This window comes from Erinaceus europaeus, chromosome 10, assembly GCF_950295315.1.
Source record: "Erinaceus europaeus chromosome 10, mEriEur2.1, whole genome shotgun sequence".
Lineage (NCBI taxonomy): Eukaryota > Metazoa > Chordata > Mammalia > Eulipotyphla > Erinaceidae > Erinaceus > Erinaceus europaeus.
The window spans coordinates 16,833,793-16,855,998 of NC_080171.1; the positions used below are offsets into that span (position 1 = coordinate 16,833,793).

Sequence of the window (22,206 nt, forward strand, 5' to 3'; positions counted from 1 at the left end):
GACAACTTAATGGAAGTACAGTATTAATATATTCATAATTGAATAGAAAGGCCTCTAGGTGATTCATTAATCATTATTAATATCTCTAATTACTAACCATTTTTACCAACTACCAGTTTTTTAGAGTACCTGTGGTGATAAAAGCCATCTCTGTGCTAGCTTTCAGTTATAGAAGGGAAGTACAGAGAAATAGCATAATGGTTATTCAAAATGACTTTCATGGCTGAGTCTCTGAGGTCCCAGGTTCAATCCCTCGAACCACCACAAATCAGAGCTGAACAATACTTTGTACCCATGTGTCCACAACTGTCCTATGAACCATTAACCCCTCAACAGAATGATAAAAGAAAAAAAACGTCTACGACTATACCACCCAGAACACACCCGATCTCGGAAGATTAAAGGGAAAAAAAAGTATAAATAAGTACAACTATGTACTTCTGTGCTTTTTTTTTGTGAAATATTGCCCTTTTTACTGGGATTTTTTAAATGTAGCATTGTTTTTTATTTCATTTTATTTTTATTTATTATTGGATAAAGATAGAGGGAAGTTGAGAAGAAAGGGGGAGGTAGAGGAAGAGGCAGAGACACCTGCAGACCTACTTCACCTCTCGTGAAGCTTTCCTCCTGCAGGTGGGGACCACCCAGCCCCTGAAGTTCAATTTTAAGTCATTTAATCATTTCTGGTGTCATCTATGCCGGGACTGGAACTCAGGACCTCATACATGGTAACATGCATGTTCCACCAAGTGAGCTATCTCCCAGTCCTAAGTGTGCTCCATGTTAGAGTTCACTTGAAACTGGCCCGTTCTCTCTCTATTCCACAGTCCAGGTGATTCACAGTTGGGCTTAGTCTTGGTGAGTGGCCTGGGAAGCAGCACAGTGGATGAAGCATTGGACTCTCAAGCATGAGGCCCCACGTTTGATCCCTAGCATTGCACATGCCAGAGTGATGCCCTGGCATGCATGTATCCTCTTTCTCTTTCTCTGCTTTCCTCCCCTTCCTCTCATAAATAAATCTTTGTTTTTATTTTTTACCAGAGCACTGCTTAGTTCTGGCTTATGGTGATGGGGGCACTGAACCTGGGACTTTGGAGCTTCAAGCATGAGAGTCTCTTTATTTTTTTTCTTTCTGTTGCCTCCAGGGTTATTGCAGGGCTCAATACCTGCACCACAAATCCACTGCTCCTGGAGGCTATTCCCCCTCCCCTTTTTTTGCCCACTTTTTATAATTTTATTTATTTATTTTCCCATTTGTTGCCCTTGTTGTTTTTTTATTGTTGTAGTTATTGATGTCATCATTGTTAGATAGGACAGAGAGAAATAGAGAGAGGAGGGGAAGACAGAGAGGGGGAGAGAAAGATAGACACCTGCAGACCTGCTTCACCGCCTATGAAGCGACTCCCCTGCAGGTGTGGAGCCAGGGGCACCAACCGGGATCCTTACGCCGGTCCTTGCACTTTGTGCCATGTGTGCTTAACCTGCTGCACTACCGCTGGACTCCCTCTTTGCCCTTTTTTTTTTTAATCATTGTTGTGGTTATTATTATTGTCATTGGTATCATTGTTGTTGGATAGGACAGAGAGAAATGGAGAGAAGAGGGGAAGACAGAGAGGGGGAGAGAAAGACAGACACCTGCAGACCTGCTTCACCACCTGTGAAGTGACTCCCCTGCAGGTAGGGAGCCGGGGGCTTGAACTGGGATCCTTACTTGGGTTCTTGCGCTTTGCGCCACGTGTGCTTGACTCACTGTGCTACTGCCCGACTCCCCTTAGTTGCTTATTTGAAGTCTTTCCTAAAGTACTACATCAGGATAATATGATAATACATATCTTACTTTTAAAGAAAACATCTGCAGGGAGTCGGGTGGTAGCGCAGCGGGTAAAGCGCAGGTGGTGCAAAGTGCAAGGACCAGTGTTAAGGATCCCGGTTTGAGTCCCCAGCTCCCCACCTGCAGGGGAGCCGCTTCACAGGTGGTGAAGCAGGTCTGCAGGTGTCTGTCTTTCTCTTTCTCTCTCTGTCTCCACCCCCCCTCCATTTCTCTCTGCACTATCCAACAACGATGATGTCAATAACAACAATAATAACTACAACAGTAAAACAAGAAGGACAACAAAAATGAATAAATAAATTTTTTTTAAAAAGAAAATGTCTTCAATATCCTCTTAAACTGGGTGTGTGAGAAATTCAGAGAGATAATAAAACTGGGTAATAAAAGGGTTTTGTGAGTTCTTAAGTAGGGGAACAACCTCCCTGAAATGATGCCAAAGCTTAACCTAGAAGCAGACTTTAGCTGTGATTTGCAAGGACTGTGTAATGTAAACAGAGGCATAAGGTGCTGGCTGAGCATGTGGGGTCTTATCTACGGCTTAATAACTGTGTAACCGTAGACAACTTTCCCTTCTGTGCTTGCTTCCTTTTCTGTAAAAGGGGTGGGAAAGTAAGAGAATCTCTATCTCAAGGTGGTTACTCCTTCTCTCTTTTTTTTTTTAATTTTTAAAAATATTTATTTATTTTCCCTTTTGTTGCCCTTGTTGTTTAACATTGTTGTGGTTATTGATGTCGTTGTTGTTGGACAGGACAGAGAGAAATGGAGAGAGGAGGGGAAGACAGAGGGGGAGAGAAAGACAGACACCTGCAGACCTGCTTCACCGCTTGTGAAGTGACTCCCCCGCTCTAACCGGGATCCTTACGGCCGGTCCTTGCACTTTGTGCCAAGTGCGCTTAACCCGCTGGCCACCGCCCGACTCCCTCCTATTCTTCTATTTGCCACCAGGGTTATCGCTGGGGCTCGGTGTTGGCAATATGAATCTATGGCACCTGGTGACCATTTCCCCTCTTTTTTTTCTTTTTCTTTTCTTTTAACTGGACAAGACAGAGAAGTTGAGGTGGAGGGGGAGGTAGAAAGGGAAAGACAGACACCTGCAGGCCTGCTTCACTGCTCATGAAAGCAGGTGGGGAGTGGGGACTTGAACCTGGATCTTTGTGCTTATTGATACGTGTGCTTAACTGGGTGCACCACCACCTGGCCCCCTTTCTTCAGGCTCTTATGAGTACCATGTGGATAAAAATAAAGTGTATTTGTTCATGTGTATTTGTCTATTTTATCTGAGTACTATTCAGTTCTGTCTTGTGCTAGATAGGGACTGAACCTAAGACTTTGGAGTCTCTGGCATGAAAGTTTTTTGCATAATCACTATGCTATCTCCCCAGCCCAAAATAAAGTTTTTACAATGGTTGACTATTAATATGTGGGTAGAATTTAAAGAGACAGAATTCTTTATATATAAATCACCAAATAAATGTGTAGAACAAATTCTCAAGAGAAGAATTGTCCCCAAGGTGGAGAGAAAAACATCTGTCAGAAGTGCCAATGAGCTGCCCTCTTTTGATGAGAGGATGAGGTTAAATAATCTCTTAAGGTCTGGAATTTCTGGCCATCTAATTATGGCCTGAACATCAAGTTAAAATTCTGCACATATACTGTCTACTGTAAACCATTAATCCCCCAATAGAGAAAAAATTTTAAGTCTGTATATATGTATAGAATCTACATAAAATATGATGTTATCTGTATTGTATATAAAACCGTCTATGGGGAGGGGCCTTGGGTGGTGGTGCACCAGGTTAAGTGCACATACTGCCAGTGCAAGGACTTGGGGTCGGCCCCCTGCTCCCCACCTGCAGGGGTGACACTTCACAAGAAGGAAAGCAGGTCTGCAAATCTCTCTTTATTATAAACTTTTAAATTATATTTATTTGTTTATTGGATAGAGACAGCCTGAAATTGAGAGGGAAGGGGGGAGACAGAGGAGAGAGTGAGAGAGAGAGAGAGAGAGAGATACCTACAGCACTGCTTTGCACTTTCGAAGCTTTTCCCCCGCAGGTGGGGAAGCAGGGGGCTTGAACCTGGGTCTTTGCACGTTGTCACATGTATGCTCAACCAGGTGCACCACCACCTGGATCCATCTCTCTTTTTTTCCCTTTTGGCCTTCAAGGTTACTTTTGAGGCTTGGTGTCGACACTAGGAATCCACTGCTCCTGGCAGCCAATTTTTCCTTTTTTTTTTTTTTTTCCTATCTTATTGGATAGGACAGAGAGAAATTGAGAGGGGAGGTGGAGATAGAGGTGAGAGAGAAAGACAGACACCTGTGGACCTGCTTCACCACTCTACTACCAGCTTAACCTGGTAGGCCACTGCTCAGCCCCCTTCTCTCTCCCTCTCTATCCACCCTCTCTTCTCAGTTTCTCTCTGTCCTTTCCAATAAAAATAAAAGGGGTGGGGGTGGGGGAAATGGCTGCTGGCGTAGTACCGGCATGGAGCCCCAGTGATAACTCTGGTGGCATTTAAAAAACCGTAATAGGGTGTCAGGTGGTAGTGCAGCGGGTTAAGCACAGGTGGCGCAAAGTGCAAGGACCAGCATAAGAATCCTGGTTCCTGCCCCGGGTTCCCCACCTGCAGGGCAGTCGCTTCACAAGCCGTGAAGCAAGTCTACAGGTGTCTTTCTCTCCCCCTTTGTCTCCCCCTCCTCTCTCCATTTTTCTCTGTCCTATCCAACAACAACAACAACAGCAATAACAATGACAACAACAATAAACAAGGGCAACAAAAGGAGGAAAAAAACAACCTCCAGGAGCAGTGGATTTGGAGTGCAGGCCCAGAGCCCCAGTGATAAACCCTGGAGGCAATTAAAAAAAGCCCATAATAATAAAATTAAAAAGTGCATATGTATGACTGTGTAAGAATGTTAGTGATATGTAGGAAACTGACTTCTTTATTATGTTATTGTCATTTCTTTCTTTTTCTTTTTTCTTAAGAAAAAAGTTACATTTATTGAGAGAGAGAGATAGGGGCAGAATCCCCAGGGCACCATTTTGGTACATGCAATGCTGGGGTTCTAACTGGGAGTCTCAGGCATGCAAGTCTTGTGCTCTACCTGCTCAGCTACTTCTGCTGCAGCATGTGACTTTTTGTAGCCTGTGGAACCTTCAGAGTAAAGCCAAAAGCAAGTAAACCAACTAAATGACACTAAATTACCTGGGGGGGGGTTGTGATAAGCTAATTAAAATTAAAATTAAAATCTAAATTAGCAGAGTAACAAAGATCCAGAAACATAATATTATTTACCAAAGAAAAGTGGTCCCCAAGGGGGTTGGTGGTGGCATACCTGGTTGAATGCATTCATTACAGTGTGCATGGACCTGGGTTCTAGCCCCAAATCCTCACCTGCAGGGGAGAAGTTTCACAAGTGGTGAAACTTTCCTTCTACCTTCCCCTTTCCCTCTCAACTTCTGTCTTGATCTAAAATAAATAAAAGTATTTTATTTAAAAAAAAAGTCATCCCAAAAAGTCAAGAAAAAAGTATCTTCTGTGGTTCTTTGCTGTGATTTCATTTCAAGAAAATATAAAGTTGGAGCCAGGTGGTGGCACAACTGGTTAAGTGCACACATCACAGTGTGCAAGGACCCAGGTTCAAGGCCCTGGTCCCCACCTGCAGGGGGAAGGCTTCACGAATGGTTTCTCTGTCTCTTTCACTTTCTATTCCTCCCTCTTCCCTCAGTTTCTCTGTTTCTATCCAATACTAAATAAATTAAAAAATATTTTAAAGAAAATATAAAGGAAAACACTAAATGGGGGGTAATTTCTGATTAAATCATTCTATGATCATAGAATTATTTGACAACATGCAGAAAGGTGAAATTCTCAGTACTGGCCAAGCAAATTCAAATCAGCTAGTGGCTTAATAACTGCACACATTATTAAAAATGTATTCGTTGTGCTCCAGGAGGTGGCGCAATGGACAAAGCACTGGATTCTCAACTATGAGGTCCTGAGTTCAATCCCTGGCAGCACATGTACCAGAGTGATGTCTGGTTCTCTCTCTCTCTGCCTTTCTCATAAATAAATAAATTCTTTTAAAAAATAGGGAAAAATGTATTCCTTATAAAAAGTATTTATATTTCTAGTTACATTTTTCCTAGTTATAATCTTAAAGAGGAAGTACTTAAAACACATTAGAGTATAATACGCAAAAGTACACATATTCTAGTCCTGCAATATGAGTTTTCACAAACTAAACACACCCAAGTAATAAAGAACTAGATTAAAAACCAAATCCATGACAGCCCATGGGGCATGGCTCCATTGATAAAGCACGAGATCTTGAGTTTTACTGATTACCATGCGACAGAGTGATGCTCTGGTTCTCTCTCTCCTCCTGTCTCTCATAAAGAAATGAAAAAAAAAAAACTTTAAAAAAAACCTGAAGGCCTACTAGAATTGTTCTTAAGGTAATTTTAGTAAACTCCAAAGAAAGAGAAAGGTAATGCTTTAGCCTGGATAACTGACAGTATATTATAGAATATTGCATTTAATTGGTGGGGGGGGTGGTGATACTGGAAGTCAAACATGGGGCCTCATTGCAAGACACCCTCAACTACTAGCTGCCGTCCATCCAGATCATCTCACTGTTATTACCACTCGTGCCAGGCAGAGTAATAATAGCTCCCAGACCCCTATATTTCCAGAGCCTGTGACTGTTTCCTTATACAACCTTGCAGACAGGGGCAAGAGTTTTGAGAGATGGGGGAGATTATGGATGACTATTTAAATGGACTTGTTGGAAAAGGAAAGGAAACAAGATTCTCTCCTACAATCCAAGGAAGGCAGACCTAGTGATACCTTTTAAAAATATTTGATATAGTCTAAAAATTAGTTATAGGTATATGATTATACATCTACACTATCAAATAGCCATCACACGTCTAGTTAACATCCATCATCACACAGTTGCACATTTTTCTTGTGATGGTGCCTACCATGAGCTGTTGATTTAATCCTGTAGCAGCCATAAGAAAGGAATACCGTGACAATAATCTGTGACTGGCTGGATTTGTAGGTCTTGCTGCCATCTCATACCTTTGTGTGAATGCCCTGTGGACAGCACAGACAGAATGTATCCCAAATTAAAAATTTTTTTTTCTCCCCAAGCCATGTCATAGTCAGATGAGCTTTCCTCACCTTGGCAAATGACACTAACCTCCCAGTTACTAGTGGCAGAAACCTGGAAGTCATCCTCCCGTATCTGATTGATTTTACGCCTTGTCAACTCTACTTCCAAACTAAATTATTACTGTTATTTATTTTTTCCCCAAAGCTAAATCTTATTCCCACTCTCTTCTATTGTATTTCACTTTCTTTCGTTCTTTCTTTCTTTTTTTTTTTTTAAGAATTTATTTATTTACTCATGGTAAAGATAGGAGAAAGAACTAGACATCACTCTGGTATATTTGCTGCCGGGGATTGAACTCAAGACCTCATGGTTTAGAATCCAAAGCTTTATCCACTGCGCCACCTCCTGGAACACTTTTCTTTTTTTTTAATTAAAATAAAATATTAATTCCCTTTTGTTGCCCTTGTTGTTTTGTTGTTGTAATTGATGTCGTTGTTGTTGGATAGGGCAGAGAGAAATGTAAAGAGGAGGGGAAGGCAGAGAGGGGGGAGAGAAAGACACCTGCAGACCTGCTTCAGACCTGTGAAGCGACTCCGCTGCAGGTGGGGAGCCGGGGGCTCGAACCAGGATCCTTACGCCCGTCTTGCGCTTTGCGCCCCGTGCACTTAACCTGCTGTGCTATCGCAGGCTCCCCGCCTTTCTTTTCTTTATAGTTATAAAATCCGTGTTCTCTTTGATATACAATATGTCCACAAGGTATCTAAACAGCACAAGGCAGGAGTCTATAACCTATAAAGCAGTATTCAGCAGCAGTTTTGTCTCCTCTCACGCAGTCAGTGGTACTGGGTTTTCACACATTCTTCTACAGAATCTTCCCCCTTCCCCCCCAACTGCCAACACCATTGCAAACAAAGTGATACTGAAAAGACAAATCCAACGTTACCTTCTCTGCCCAAAATTCCGTGTTGTCTGGTCCTTAGCTGATGGTGTTTATCCCTGTTTAGTGGCTCTAAGCTAATTGCTGGGGGTGGGAGAACTAGTAGTTGATAAGTATTTTGTAAATTAGCACGTCATTTCAAACAGAAATGCCATGAAAGCCGGGGCGGGGCGGTGGCCGTGGCGCACATGCTACCAGGCGCAGGGATCCGGGTTTGAGCCCCACTCCCCACCTGCAGTGGGGCCGCATCGCCTGCGCAGGTGCCCAGGTTTGCAGGTGTAACTGTCTTTCTCCCTATCTTCTCTCCCGTCTCAATTTCTCTGTTTCCTCAAGTGAAAAGAGAAAGGGGAAAACATGGCTGCAGGGAGCGGTGGATTCGTTGTGCGGCACCATGCCCCAGCTAAACCCTTGTGGCAAATAATAATAATAATAATAATATTAAATTCATAAGTTTTGGATTTTTACATTTGCTGTTCGATTTGTTTAATTTTGCCAGAGCACTGCTCAGCTCTTATGGGGTTGCTGGGGATTGACTCTGGGGCTTCCCATCCTCAGACATGAAAGTCGTTTGCATCGCCATTGTACTATCTCCCCAGCCCTTGACATTTTTTTTTTTTCTAGCAAGACGTTCGAGTTAGATTTAACCCGTGGCATATTATTTAATGGTTGTTAAAAATATTGTTATTATCAGATAAAGTTTGATTCTCTTGTATCTAGCGCTGTTTCTTGTTCAAGGTGGTGACTCGAAAGTTTGCAGAGATCACGCAGACGCTGGCCCAGAGCTGCAGGACCCTTTTCCCTCCACTTTCCCGCCGCCCCGGTCCCCGCGAGCCCGGAGCCCCCGGGCGAGCACGTCCTCCAGCGGCGCAGCTCCAGGGAGAGCGCCGGGGTGGACGGCACCGTTCGGGGGGAGGGGAGCTCTAAAGCGGCCAGGGGTTGGAAGGCGTTCGGATTCCGCCTGCAGTGCGAGGCAGACACACTCGGAGCCCCGCGCTGGCGTGGCGGCCGCCGAGAGCGCCGACAGACGGGCTTGTGCTGCCCAGCGGTGACCCGACCCGCAGCGCCACGACAGCTAAAAGGCTCGCCCCGCCCCGTCCCCGAGCCCCTTCAAAACCATTGGCTGGGCTCCGACGGGCCCAGCCAATCAAGAGTCCCGCCCGGTGACGCAATAAAGTGCGTCAATCCCGCGCCCCGGGTGGCCGCGCAGGGACGTGGAGGGGCGTGGAGGGGCGGAGGCCCGGGATCGAGCATTGAGTCATCGACGGGCGAGCCGGGGCAGCGGAAGCCGAAGCTGGGTTTGCTCCCAACCTGCTTTCTGCCTCCTGCTGCTGCGTGCGGCTTTCGCTCGTTAGGTGCGGCGGCGGCGGCGCGGGAAGCAGCTGCGCACTGACGTCTTGGTGAGAAGCTCGCGTTGCCCGGCGGCGCGCGCCTCCTGCGGGATCCCGGGGCCGCCTCCTCGGGACCCCGCTCCGGCCGGGACTTTCCGGCGCGCCCCCGCCCCCGCCCCCGCCGGCCGGGTCTCCCCGGGGCCTACGCGCACGGGCCGCGCTTCTGCGCTTGCGCTGGGGCCGGCGGGGCCCGGGGTCTCGGGGGCGGGAACCCGGCTGCCCCCCGCCGCAGCCCCGCCACGAGCTGCCCCACACTCGGCGTGTCGGGACCCAGAGCCGCGGGGCCGGCAGGTGCGGGACCCACAGGGACAGGCTCTCCCAGCGCCATCCCCACCCCAGGCCGCGGCCTCGAGCATTGCCATCTGCGCTCACCTGTTAGCCACCCCACCAGGCCCGGCAGATCCCCACAGCTCCTATCATTCCTCTGATAGACAGGAGGGGTTTGTTTGTTTGCTTATTGGGTAGAGACAGCTAGAAATTGAGAGGGAAGGGGGTGAGAGATACCTGCAGCTCTGCTTCGCCACTTGCAAAGCTTTCCCCCCTGCAAGTGGGGTCGGGGGGCTCGAACCCAGGTCCTTGTGCATTGCCACCTGGGCGCTCAACCAGGTGCGTCCCCACCGGCCCCCACGTTTAGCCGTGCCGATGGCTGGTTCACCCCACTACACCCCCGCATTATATACTCGGGGGGGGGGGGGCTGCTCTCTTCCCTCTCACCCAGGAAAGAGGAAGATGTCGTGTTCTCGCCATCTCCGGGCCTGGCAGGACAGGGACGGACCCTTACTCGGCAGTGTTCATGGAGCGAGCGAACACAAAAGCCAATATTGATCGTGGGCGGTATGCCCAGTGCTAGGTTCGGTTTGGGGTTCAGGCCATTCATGACGATGATTTGAGACGAGTAGATTATTTTCTTCTGTACCGCAGGTGCCCGTTGTATTAAGGTGTTAATGAAAGGTCTGTGGGGATGAAACGAATCAATGTTTCTCTTTCTTTTCAGAGCTTTATTGAGTAATGGTTAACAGTATAGTCTTTCTTTTCCTGCCACCGAAGGTGTGTGTCCCCATCCCCACCCCCCTAGATAGCCACTATAGTTCTCCCACAGTCTTAGATAGAAGTTGACATTTGTTTTCTTCACATTTGTAATATTCAAGTTGATTTTCTTCCTTCTTTCCTTCCTTCCTTCCTTTCTTTTTTTTAAACCAGAGCATTATCAGCTGTGGCTTATAGTGGTGTCAGGGGTTGAACCTGGGACTTCGCAGCCTCAGCCTTGAGAGTCTCTTCGTGTAAGCATTATGCTATCTACCTCTGCACATTTGTATATTCAGTTGTCTACATTCCGCATATGAGTGACACCATTCTGTAGTCGTCCTTCACCTCCTTACTTGCTTCACTAAGCATCATCTCCAATTCCATCCACTTTATCCCAGAGGATACAATATCATCTTTTATTTGCCGAATGATATTCTGTTGAGCTTATGTCCCATAACGATCTTATCCACTCATCTGTCGAAGGGCATTTTGGTTGTTTCCAAGGTTTTGCTGTTGTGAATAAGCCGCTATGAACATGGCGGTGCATATATCCCTCCGAATCAGTGTTATGAGCCAGTGTTTCTAAAGTTAAGACCGTGCTTGACAGCCGTGATGCTTTTCTCTGCTCGGAGATGTTTAAACCAAGTGTTCATTGGTCTCTTTCCACAATGGAGTGGGCTGTATGTTTTTAAAGGGTTGGTCACCTCTTGTCAGAATTCATTAGTCTTTCTTTTTTTTTTTCCCCCTCCAGAGTTATTGCTGGGCTCGGTGCCTGCACCATGAATCCACCGCCCCTGGAGGCCTTTTTTTTTTTTCCCCCTTTTGTTGCCCTGGTTGTAGCTTCGTTGTGGTTATTATTATTGCCCTTGTTGATGCAATTCGTTGTTGGATAGGACAGAGAGAAATGGAGAGAGGAGGGGAAGACAGAGAAGGGCCTGCAGACCTGCTTCACCGCCTGTGAAGCGACTCCCCTGCAGGTGGGGAGCCGGGGGCTCCAACTGGGATCCTTACACCGGTCCCTGCGCTTTGCGCCACATGCTCTTAACCCACTGCGCCACCGCCCGACCCCCTCATTAGTCTTTCTTGACTTGAGAGAATGCAGGGAGTAGTCTTAAGAATTGGGTTTCCGGGAGTCAGGCAGTAGCGCAGCAGGTTAAGCTCACGTGGAGCAAAGCGCAAGGACCAGAGTAAGGATCCTGGTTGGAGCCCCCGGCTCCCCACCTGCAGGGGAGTCGCTTCATAGGTAGTGAAGCAGGTCTGCAGCGGTCTTTCTCTCTCTCTTTCTCAGCCTTTCTCTCCTCTATCCATTTCTCTCTGTCCTTTTTTTTTTTTTTTTTTTTTAATTTTTTATTTAAGAAAGGATTAGTGAACAAAGGCATAAGGTAGGAGGGGTACAACTCCACACAATTCCCACCACCCAATCCCCATAACCCACCCTCTCCCATGATAGCCTTCCCATTCTCTAGCCCTCTGGGAGCATGGACCCAGGGTCGTTGAGGGTTGCAGAAGGTAGAGGGTCTGGCTTCTGTAATTGCTTCCCCGCTGAACATGGGCGTTGACTGGTCGGTCCATACTCCCAGTCTGCCTCTCTCTTTCCCTAGTAAGGTGTGTCTCTGGGGAATCTGAGCTCCAGGACACATTGGTGGGGTCTTCAATCCAGGGAAGCCTAGTCAGCATCCTGGTGGCATCTGGAACCTGGTGATTGAAAAGAGAGTTAACATACAAAGCCAAACAATTTGTTGAGCAATCATGGATCCCAAGTTTGGAATAGTGGAGAGGAAGTGTTAGGGAGGTACTCACTGCAAACTCTAGTGTAATCCTGCTTTCAGGTATATATTTTGCAGTAGTTTATGGATACGTGTGAACATAAGCTCTCTCTCACAGAAAGTGTTGTATGTCTAGGTTATGGGACTTTGTTAGAAAGTGAACTACCTGAGATGAAATTAGAGTGTACTATTAAAGGAAAGGTCTCACCCAAGTAATGAAGCTGAAGGGTTGTCATTCCACACGTGAAGTCTCTGGATACAGTCTGAGGTGAAGCATGTTGAGATGGCAATCGTTGCTTTGGTTAGGTTGTGATCGGCGGATGCAATATTATTTGGTTTGGATTGGGAGATGCATACGGGAAAGTGGGCCCTATCCAAGGGTGCCAGGACTGAGGGAAGTAGGGGCTCTATAGTGAAGATGTGAGGTTCCTGCATTTCTCTCTGTCCTATCCAACAGTGACTACAACAATAAAATAATAAGGGCAACAAAAGGGAATAAATAAATAAATAAATAAATAAATAAAAGAATTTGGTTTGGGGCCCAGATGGTAGCCCAGAGGGTTAAGCGCACATGGTGCAAAGCGCAAGGACCAGCATGAGGATCCCGGTTTGGAGCCCCTGGCTCCCCACCTACAGGGGGGTCACTTCACAGATGGTGAAGCAGGTCTGCAGGTGTGTCTGCCTTTCTCTTCCCCTGTTCCCTCAATTTCCCTCTGTTCTATCCAACAGCAACGACAGTAATAACAACAATAATAACTAAAACAATGATAAACAAGGGCAACAAAAGGGAAAAAAATAGCCTCAGGAGCAGTGGATTTGTAGTGCAGGCACCGAGCCCCAGAGGCAACCCTGGAGGCAAAAACAAAGTTGGGTTTCCAGCAGCTGGAGCGGTAGCACAGCGCGCACATGGCTCGAAGCACAAGGACTTGGCTAAGAATCCGGGTTGAAGCCCCAGCTCTCCACCTGCAAGGCAGTTGCTTCATGGGCAGTGAAGCAGGTCAACATGTGTTTATCTTTCTCACCCCCTCTGTCTTTCCCTCCTCTCTCGATGTCTCTCTGTCCTGTCCAGCAACAACGACAGTGGCAGCCACAAGGGTGACAACAATGGAAAAAATGGCCGCCAGGAGCAGTGGATTTGTAGTGCAGGCACCCAGCCCCAGTGATAACCCTGGAGGCAGAAAGAAAGAAGGAAGGAAGGAAGTAAGGAAGGAAGGAAGGAAAGGAAGGACTAGGTTTTTAGGAGGTGGGTGGTAGTGTACCTGGTAGAACATACATACTATCATGCTCAGGGACCCGGGTTCGAAGCTTCATCAGTAGTAGGGCTCTGTTGCAGGTCTCTTTCCTTCTCTTTCATCCTCTGCTAAAAATGAACTAAGGAAGAAGAAGGAAAAAAAAAAAGCAGCTGCCAGGAAATGGTGGTGAAACTTCCCTTATGCAGGTGGGGAGCAGAAGCTTGAACTCTGGTCCTTGCACACAGTAATGCGTGCGCTCAACTGGGTGTGCCCCTGCCCAGTCCCCAACAAGTGGGTTTCTGATTAGAAGATAGCTCAGTGTGTAGCAGCACAGGACTTGCATGCCTGCGGTGGTCCTGGGATCTGTCTCTCACACCACCTCGTGCCAGAGTTGAATGGTGTTCTGGGGTCTTTCTCATAGAGATAAATGTCTGTCTTCCCTCCTCCCCCTCCTTTTTTTTTTTTTTTTTAATTTTAAAGGGCTATGGAGGTGGTGCGCAGAGCTTGCATGTGAGAAGTTCCAGATTCAGTCTGTGGCACCGACAGTAGCTAGAGCTGAGTGTTGCTCTGGTCAAAGGGGAAAAAAGAAGAGGTTTCTCAGAGATTGTCAGAGGTCAAGATGAAGGCATACTTTTAGTGAGTGTGGTTACCGTTAGAGTGGAGTGAGTGACGTGCAAGTATTCAATCCTTCCTGACTTTCTGAGCGTCAGGCTTCAGGGGCGAGGGATAAAACACCGTTGCAGTGCTTATTTAGAAGATTATTCGGGGCGTGAGGGGAGGTGGCACACAGCGGCACAGCATCGAGGCTGGGCTCATTCTGCTTTAGGCATTGCAGGTGTGCAAGTGTACACACACAGAGAAACAGGACGTCATGAATGAATGACAGTGGTGCTCTGGTGTCTCTTTACAGTGCAATGACTTCTTGTTCATGAAAGACTTCAAACATGTTGAAATTGTGACACCTGCCCAGTCATCAGGACTTAATATATTGACATGCTACGATATTTGTTTCAGGCTTTTATTTATGATGTGATTTTTATTTATTTATCATTTTTCTTTTCTGGGGTGGGAATGGAGTCAGCGCCTCCCCCCACCCCGGAGCACGCACGGACCACAGGGGGGACTCCCATGCTCCGGGACCCAGGCCCTGCCTGCCGGCGAAAGCCAGGGGGCCACGGATCCTGACACCGCCCCAATATTTATTTATTTATTTATTTATTTATTTATTTATTTATTGCCTCCAGGGTTATTGCTGGGGCTCAGTGCCTGCACTTCTGTTGTCCTTTGTTGTTTTAGTTGTTATTATTATTGTTGTTGTGGTTGTTATTGTTATTTCTATCATTGTTGTTGGATAAGACAGAGAGAAATGGAGAGAGGAGGGGGAGAGAAAGACAGACACCTGCAGACCTGCTTCACCGCTTGTGAGGTGACCCCCCCTGCAGGTGGGGAGCTGGGGGCTCGAACCGGGATCCTTAAGCCTGTCCTTGGGCTTGGTGCCATGTGCTCTTAACCTGCTGTGCTATTGCCCAACCCCTTTGTTTATTTGTACCAGAGCACTGATCTGCTCTGGCTTCTGGTGGTGTAGGGGTTGAATCTGTGATGTAGAGCTTCAGGCATGAAAGTCTTTTGCATAAGTATTATGCTGTTTCCCCTGCCCTGTGATGTGATTTTTAAAAAAGTGTTTACAGAGACAAGTAAAGCCCTTTCATCTTCTCTCTCCATTTTCCCCCTCTCTTGAAGTACATACTTTCCTGAGTTGGTGTACAGATCAGTCAACAACAGTCAGTCATATTTTACTATAGTTTTCAAAGCAGTACTGTAGTGGCCTGGGAGGTAGTGCATTGAATTAGGTGTTGGACTTTCAAGCTTGAAGTTCTGAATTCTATTCCTGGTACTGTATGCGCCAGAGTGGTGCTCTGGTATTATCAATATATATATATATATATTTTGCCTCCAGGGTTATTGCTGGCTCTCAGTGCCAGCAGTACGAATCCACCACTCCTGGTGGCCATTGTTTCCATTTTATTGGATAAGATAGAGAGAAATTGAGAGAGGAGGGGGAGATAGAGAGGTAGAGAGAAAGATACCTGCAGATCTGTTTCACAGCTTATGAAGTGTTGCCCCGCAAGTGGGTAACTGGGGGGCTTGAACCCAAATCCTTGTTCTCAGGTCCTAGCACTTAGTACTATATGCACTTAATTTGGCCAAAGTGCACCACTGCCTGACCCCCCTCTGGTTCTATCTCTAGCCCTCCCTTTTTTTGAGAATAAATAAATTTTTTTTTGTTGTTGTTAGAAGAAAATTATTTATTTTTGCCCTTTTCACACATTTTACGGCTCAGGGAAGCCAGTTGCACACGCCACGGCACTAGTGCGCCGTCTGAAGGCAGCACCGTGGATAACGCTGCTCAGCCTCAGCTCATGGGGCCTCGCTTCCTGGTTTTATATTTACTTCTGGAGTCAGAAATCCCACCTCCAAAAAACTGTTCAGGGGATTGCAAAAAATAACCACTTTATTCAAATTACAGTTGTAGAAATGAAGTGTGTCTTTTAAGATTAAAAAAAAAAAATCTAAGAAGAAAAAGACACTGGACAAAAACACAGAACGCTCCACAAATTTGCGTGTCATCCTTGTGCAGGGGTCCTGCTAATCTTCTCTGTATGTGCTGCCGAAGCAAGCACTAAAGAAATTCTTAGTAAGTGGTGCTGTATTGTATTTCTCTTTGGAATTTGCTGTTTTCCCTTGTTGTAACTTTGAGCTTTATTAATATTAACAAATATAGACATCATTTGCTTTGATTGCTATCTAGCATTAAACTGTGCCAAGAAACCAGTTTTAGCTCATTTGTTTTACACTGCACTTTATGTAATTTAAATTATCCTTTTATAGTAGAAGTCTGTTTTATTATGTTAACTCATTCCAGACTGGTGATAGAGACTCTAGTTACTATTCAAGCTCTGTGAGGCTCTGTGTTCAGGCCTTAGGCTTGAACTACATAGAAGCATCAAAGACAGCTTGAGGAGAGGGGACTTCATGGGTGGTGGATTTTTCTTTTGTCTATTGTTTCTCCCCCTCTCTCAAGGAACTAAAGAGTGAAAAAATGGATATGGGGGTCCCCTCAGCAGTGGTATTATACATGTGCAAGGCCCTGGGCTTAACCCCTGGAACCAGATATTTATTTTTTTAAAGAATTTATTTATTTGTTTATTTATTTATTTATTTATTTATGAGAGAGATAGGAGGGGAGAAAGAACCAGACATCACTCTGGTGCATGTGCTGCCAGGGATCGAACCTGGGACCTCATGGTTGAGAATCCAATGCTTTATCCACTGTGCCACCTCCTGGACCACAGGAACCAGATTAAAAAAAAATATTTATTTATTGGATTAAGACAGAAGTTGAGAGGGAAGGGGTAGATACAGAGGGAGAGAGAAAGACACTTGCAGGGAGTCGGGCGGTAGCACAGCAGGTTAAGTGCAGGTGGCACAAAGCGCAAGGACCGGGCGAAAGGATCCCGGTTCGAGCCCCCAGCTCCCCACATGAAGGGGAGTCACTTCACAGGCGGTGAAGCAGGTCCGCAGGTGTCTGTCTTTCTCTCCCCCTCTCTGGCTTCCCCTCCTCTCTCCATTTCTGTGTCCTATCCAAGAATGACAACATCAACAACAATAATAATAACTACAACAAGGGCAACAAAAGGGAATAAATAAATTAAAAAAAAAAGAAAGACACTTGCAGCCCTGCTTTACTGCTCATGAAGCTTCCCCCCTGCAGGTGGGGACTGGGGGGTTGAACCCATGGCCTTGCATATTATAAAACGTGCACTCAGCTGTGGCCATCACTGCCCAGCCCCCGGAAATGTATCTTTGGACATTAATCTGAACCAAAACAAAAGATGATGTTTACTGGCTTAAGGAAAAAAAAACATCTTGAGAATACAGGTCCATGAAAGATGATGAGTGACATAGTGGGGGTTGTATTGTTAAATGGGAATCTGGGGAATGTTATGCATGTACAAACTATTGTATTTACTGTTGAATGTAAAGCATTAATTCCCCAATAAAGAAATAAATTATTTAAAAAAAACATTAATTTGGTTTCTGGTACTCAGCTTTGGGAAAGTGAACTAGTTAACACATACTGTGTGTCCTGGTGTTGTGTATTATACTCAAACTTTCCAAAAGAGTAATTCTTTCTCAGTTCCATCTCTCTCTCTCTCTTTTAAATGTTCTGCATAAAGTACATATTCAGTAAATGTGGAATTATTTTTGTAGCCAAAGCTCATATTATTTTTTATATATTTTAAAAGTTGATGGCTAACAAATTTTAAACTTTGCACTTTTAGGATGGAGATATATATATATACACACACACACACACACACACATATATCATTTAAACTTTACCATTCTGCCATTTAATGAAAAGCCCTGGGTTTTATATTTGGTACCACGTAAAATGAAGGGATGGCACTCTGGTCTCTTTATATTACAAAACTACAAAAAACCAGAACCAAGGTGTGCAACAACATGTAAACTATGTTCCCAGCTGCATAGTTGCACTGTACATACTTCCTGCATGCCAGAGGTCTGCTTACCTCTGTGTGCATGGCTGATGTACAGAAGGGTTGGGGGTAAAGAGAGACACAAGAAAAAACTAGCAACTCTTAGCAGCCAGAGAGAAGAGCTACACGACTGGAACATAAACGAGAAGACTTTGCTACCTACCTTTTTCAACTTTTCTATTTTAAACCATGTATGTAATAGCTAATACAAAGAAATTCTTTTTTAAAAATCCCCCTTAGAGTTAATCTATTGTATTTATTTTAAAATATCTGTTTATTCCCTTTTGTTGCCCTTGTTCTTTTATTGTTGTAGTTATTGTTGTTATTGATGTCGTCGTTGTTGGATAGGACAGAGAGAAATGGAGAGAGGAGGGGAAGACAGAGAGGGGGAGAGAAAGATAGACACCAGCAGACCTGCTTCACCACTTGTGAAGCTACCCCTCCCTGCAGGTGGGGAGCTGGGGACTTGAACCCAGATCCTTACGCTAGTCCTTGTGCTTTGCACCACGTGCGCTTAACCCTCTGCGCCGCTGTGGACTCCCAATCTATTGTATTTATATTATTTCTTTCCTTAAAATAGTTTTGGCCTTACTGATGTTGTTTATTTTTCAGTTCACTTCTTTGGTTAATTTTGTTTACCTGGTAAATAGCAAGCATTTCAGTCTTGACAGGTGTAAAGTTTACAGCTGTTGTAAAATAAATACACTTTGACTTGAACGCAGGTCCTTACACACGGTAACATGTCTGCTTTACCGGGTGCGTTATCACTCGGTCCTGGAGTGATTTGTTCTGTTCTGCCTCATCCAGCAAATTAAACATTCCCTACTGTTTGGCTTAGCCACCTTTTTTTTTTCCCACACTTGTCTCTTTGATGATTGGGTAATAAATGCTTAGACCTTATGAATACAACTCTCTTGATAGGATGTTTATTTTTTTAAGGATTCATTTAATCATTAATTAGAATCACTCAAGCACCTATGATATTGGGGTTATAACTTGGGACCTCATGTGCTGGAGTCCGATGATTTATCTATTGTGCCACTTCCTGGGCAGCGGGATGCTCTTTTCATTATCTTGAAACTGCATTTCTGTAGGTGGAATTCTCTTTACTGGAGGTCCTCAGTTCAGGTTGGGACAGTTTGTGCGATCGTAGAAGTACTGGTCTAGGGATCAGGCGGTGGCGCACCTGGTTAAGCACACACATTCCAGTGCACAAGGATCTGGGTTCAAGCCCCTGGTTCCCACCTGCAGGGGGAAAGCTTCATAAGTGGTGAAGCAGGGCTGCAGGTGTCTCTCTGTCTCTCTCCCTCTCTGTCTCTTCCTCCCTTCTCAATTTCTCTCTGTCTCTACCCAATAATAATAAATAAATAAAAATATTTTTAAAAAGAAGTTCTGGGCAAAGAGAGATGAGGTATTAGCAGCAGAAGGCACTGACGGCATCTCCACTGAGTTTGGGCGTTTGCCCTGCCCTAGAAGCCGGCTTCCCTTTTATTGGCATCATGCTTCTCCGTACTGCTGGGTGCAGATTATGAACATCGATACATCTCACGAGTCAGAGGCGTTACTATCAGCCCACAAGGTGGGGTTCTGTGTTGATAGAAAGCAGTTTAAATATGCTATAAAACATGTCTCTTATCCCTTTTGCCCCTCATTTCCAGTGTTTGAATGGAGAGTATAAAATAGTGGGGGGTAGGTGAGGTATGTGGACAAAAGACATGAATAAGTGTGTGTGTGTTTGGGGGGGGGGCGCATACGCGTGTGCATGAGTGCTGTGGTAGGCAGGGCCAGTGTGCTCAGAGGGAAGCCGCAACTAAGGGGCTGGAATAGGAGAAGGGGTAGGGAGACAGATCACATGGCAGAGCTCAGGAATCACGTGCCAGGGAACCTGGCTGGGGTCCGTGTAGCACACGCACTGAAGGGAGGCTCTGGCTTTTCTCTTGTGAAACTCTCTAGCTAATGTGAAATAAATAGAAATAAGTCTCCTATTGATTTATTTATTTGTCTGTCTATTTATTCTGAGGGGTGGAGGTGAAGAGGAACTGAGTTTTTTATATGAAGGGGTTCTGAAAGAGGCAACAGAGTTCTGAAGGATGAGGAGGTGTCCTGGCAAAGGGAAAGAAAACTTTTAGGTAGAGATACTTGTATCTGGAAAGACAGACACGTAGACTTATCATGGGCTGAACTGTACACGCTGAACTGTGCATGGCTTCAGCACATTATAGATAGGGGAGAAGTGTTTGGAAGGATGGGCTAGAGGCAAAGCACTTTGGACTTTTTCTCATAACTACTGTATCCTGTTTAGTACGGTGAGCAAATTTATGAAGCCTGTTAAGATTACTCTGAGAGTCTGTGGAAGGCAAGATTAGAAATAGGCCATTCTGACAACTGTTACAACAGTTTGGGACTTAAATGAGTATGTCATGATAGGGATGGAGAGTAAGAAATGGAGCTGGAAGGCATTCAGGGAATACACTTGCTAGATGTTAGGAAATACAGTGCGAAGGACAGAGAAGATGTGAAGGCGTCTGGATGAATGAAGTTCATAACAGAGAACAAGGAAGGAGGGACAGGTTTGGAAAAAAAAATGGATTTAGTTTTGGACAGTCACTTTAAGGTAGTTTATAGGCACTGGCTATAGCTACAAAGAAAGCCTTGAAGATGAGTTTGGGTTTTGACTCTGACTCACCTTCTTCCTTAGCACTAATCCCAGTACTCTGCATGCTGCTAGGGTAGGATGTTGATAGTGTGAGGCTGAATAAATCTCCTTCATTCCTTGAAGGATGTGATCTTGAATCTTGGAGTTTCTCCCCTCAAGACCTGTATTTCCCTTCCTGAAAGTGAGGGGCAGAAGGTCCCTAGTTCTCCAGATTTCGCAGTAGTCTGATTGGTTGGGAGCAGTCATGAGCTAAGATGAGCAACTTTGAACAATAAAGAGTTGTTATCTGTTGGTCCTTTAATTAGAGTTAATTTAGGTCACTGTGAATTGCCTGCTAGTATGTTTTCTTAAATGTGAGAGAAAGGGGCGAGGTTGTGATTAGTCTGCTGGAATTCCATAACTAGAGGTATACCAGTGGGTGTGTCACCCAGGAGTGGGGTGAAAGAAAGGTTAGATCACTAGAAAAAATGGTGGCTGAAGACCTAACACTGCAGAATCCTGTGTTTACACATAAGACCCATCATTCTGATTATAAACCTTTTTTTTTTTTTTTTTTTGCCACTTCAGGAACTGTATTTTAAGAACCTTATAAAACGGAAAAAAAAACAAGTCATGGAGAAGAATGGAGATAACCGAAAGCTCCGGGTTTGTGTTGCTACCTGTAACCGTGCAGATTATTCTAAACTTGCCCCGATCATGTTCGGTATCAAGACGGAACCTGAGTTCTTTGAACTTGATGTGGTGGTACTCGGCTCCCATCTGATAGACGACTATGGGTAAGATGAAGGCGTTTTCTCATTGTAACCTTCGTTGCAGGCACGGTGTAGTTGGGTCTTAGAGTTCTGTGGGCCTACCTTCAAATCCTCATGGTTTCTTTATGGCCAAGGTGAAGTATCAGCTCAAACCTTGGACTCCTCAATTAAAACATGGAATGGGGGACCGGGCAGTGGCACACTGGGTTAAGCACACATAGTACGAAGCGTAAGGATCCCAGTTTGAGCCCCCAGCTCCCCACTTGCAGAGGGGTCGCTTCACAAGCGGTGAAGCAGGTCTTCAGGTGTCTTTCTCTCTCCCTCTCCCTCTCTGTCTTCCCCTCCCCTCTGAATTTCTCTCTGTCCTAGTCAAAAAAAAAAAAAAAAGAGCCACAGGAGCAGTGGATTCCTAGTGCAGGCACTGAACCCCAGTGATAACCGTGGAGGCAAACAAAACAAAACCAAACCCTATATTGCAGGTTATTGTGAAAAATGGAGATAGTGATGCGAAGTATTATAGAGTGACGATGCTTGATGGATGCGTGATAAATGATAGCTATTTTATTATCATTTGTTACCATGTTCAAGAGAAATGCCACATAGAGATCTATTTAGTGTGACTATAGTAGTGTGATCCATATACTCTCTTTCCTGAGTACTAGTGGCAGTCCTACATTATCACTCATACAGAGAGCCTGGAGGTGACTTACCCTACCTACATATAGGACACTTGCTTTGCCATGTGCTAGGACCTGTGTTTCATCAACAGTGAAGTGGTGTCTCTCCACTCTCTTAAGTTAAAGAGGGGATGGGGGAGAGGTCAGCTGGGAGTAGCAGAATTGTGCAGTTGCAAAAACAGACACAAAAAAAGAAAAAAGAAAAACACACACACACACACACAATCTCCTATAGAAATTAACAGCTTATAAAGTAG

General features: G+C 45.2%; 1 protein-coding gene and 1 non-coding gene across 8 annotated transcripts in view; one reads left to right on the plus strand and one right to left on the minus strand.

Annotated features, from left to right (window-relative positions):
- GNE (glucosamine (UDP-N-acetyl)-2-epimerase/N-acetylmannosamine kinase) overlaps positions 1-22,206 on the plus strand; it is a 62,488-nt gene that overhangs the window by 11,249 nt on the left and 29,033 nt on the right. For 3 of the 7 annotated variants that reach the window (XR_009551961.1, XM_060199188.1, XM_060199184.1), the window contains exon 2: positions 21,088-21,296. Coding sequence is in view for 6 of the 7 variants with exons in the window: in XM_060199188.1 (XP_060055171.1) it covers positions 21,088-21,296 (209 nt within the window). In the remaining variant the exon portion in view is untranslated. Of the gene's footprint in view, positions 1-9,119; positions 9,288-9,343; positions 9,653-15,981; positions 15,998-21,087; positions 21,297-22,206 lie in introns of those variants that run through there. The other 4 variants (XM_060199185.1, XM_060199189.1, XM_060199187.1 and 1 more) reach the window with 4 other exon arrangements.
- On the minus strand, positions 15,896-15,999 carry LOC132541060 (U6 spliceosomal RNA). The gene has a single exon (XR_009552248.1). It is a non-coding gene; the product is annotated as a U6 spliceosomal RNA (small nuclear RNA).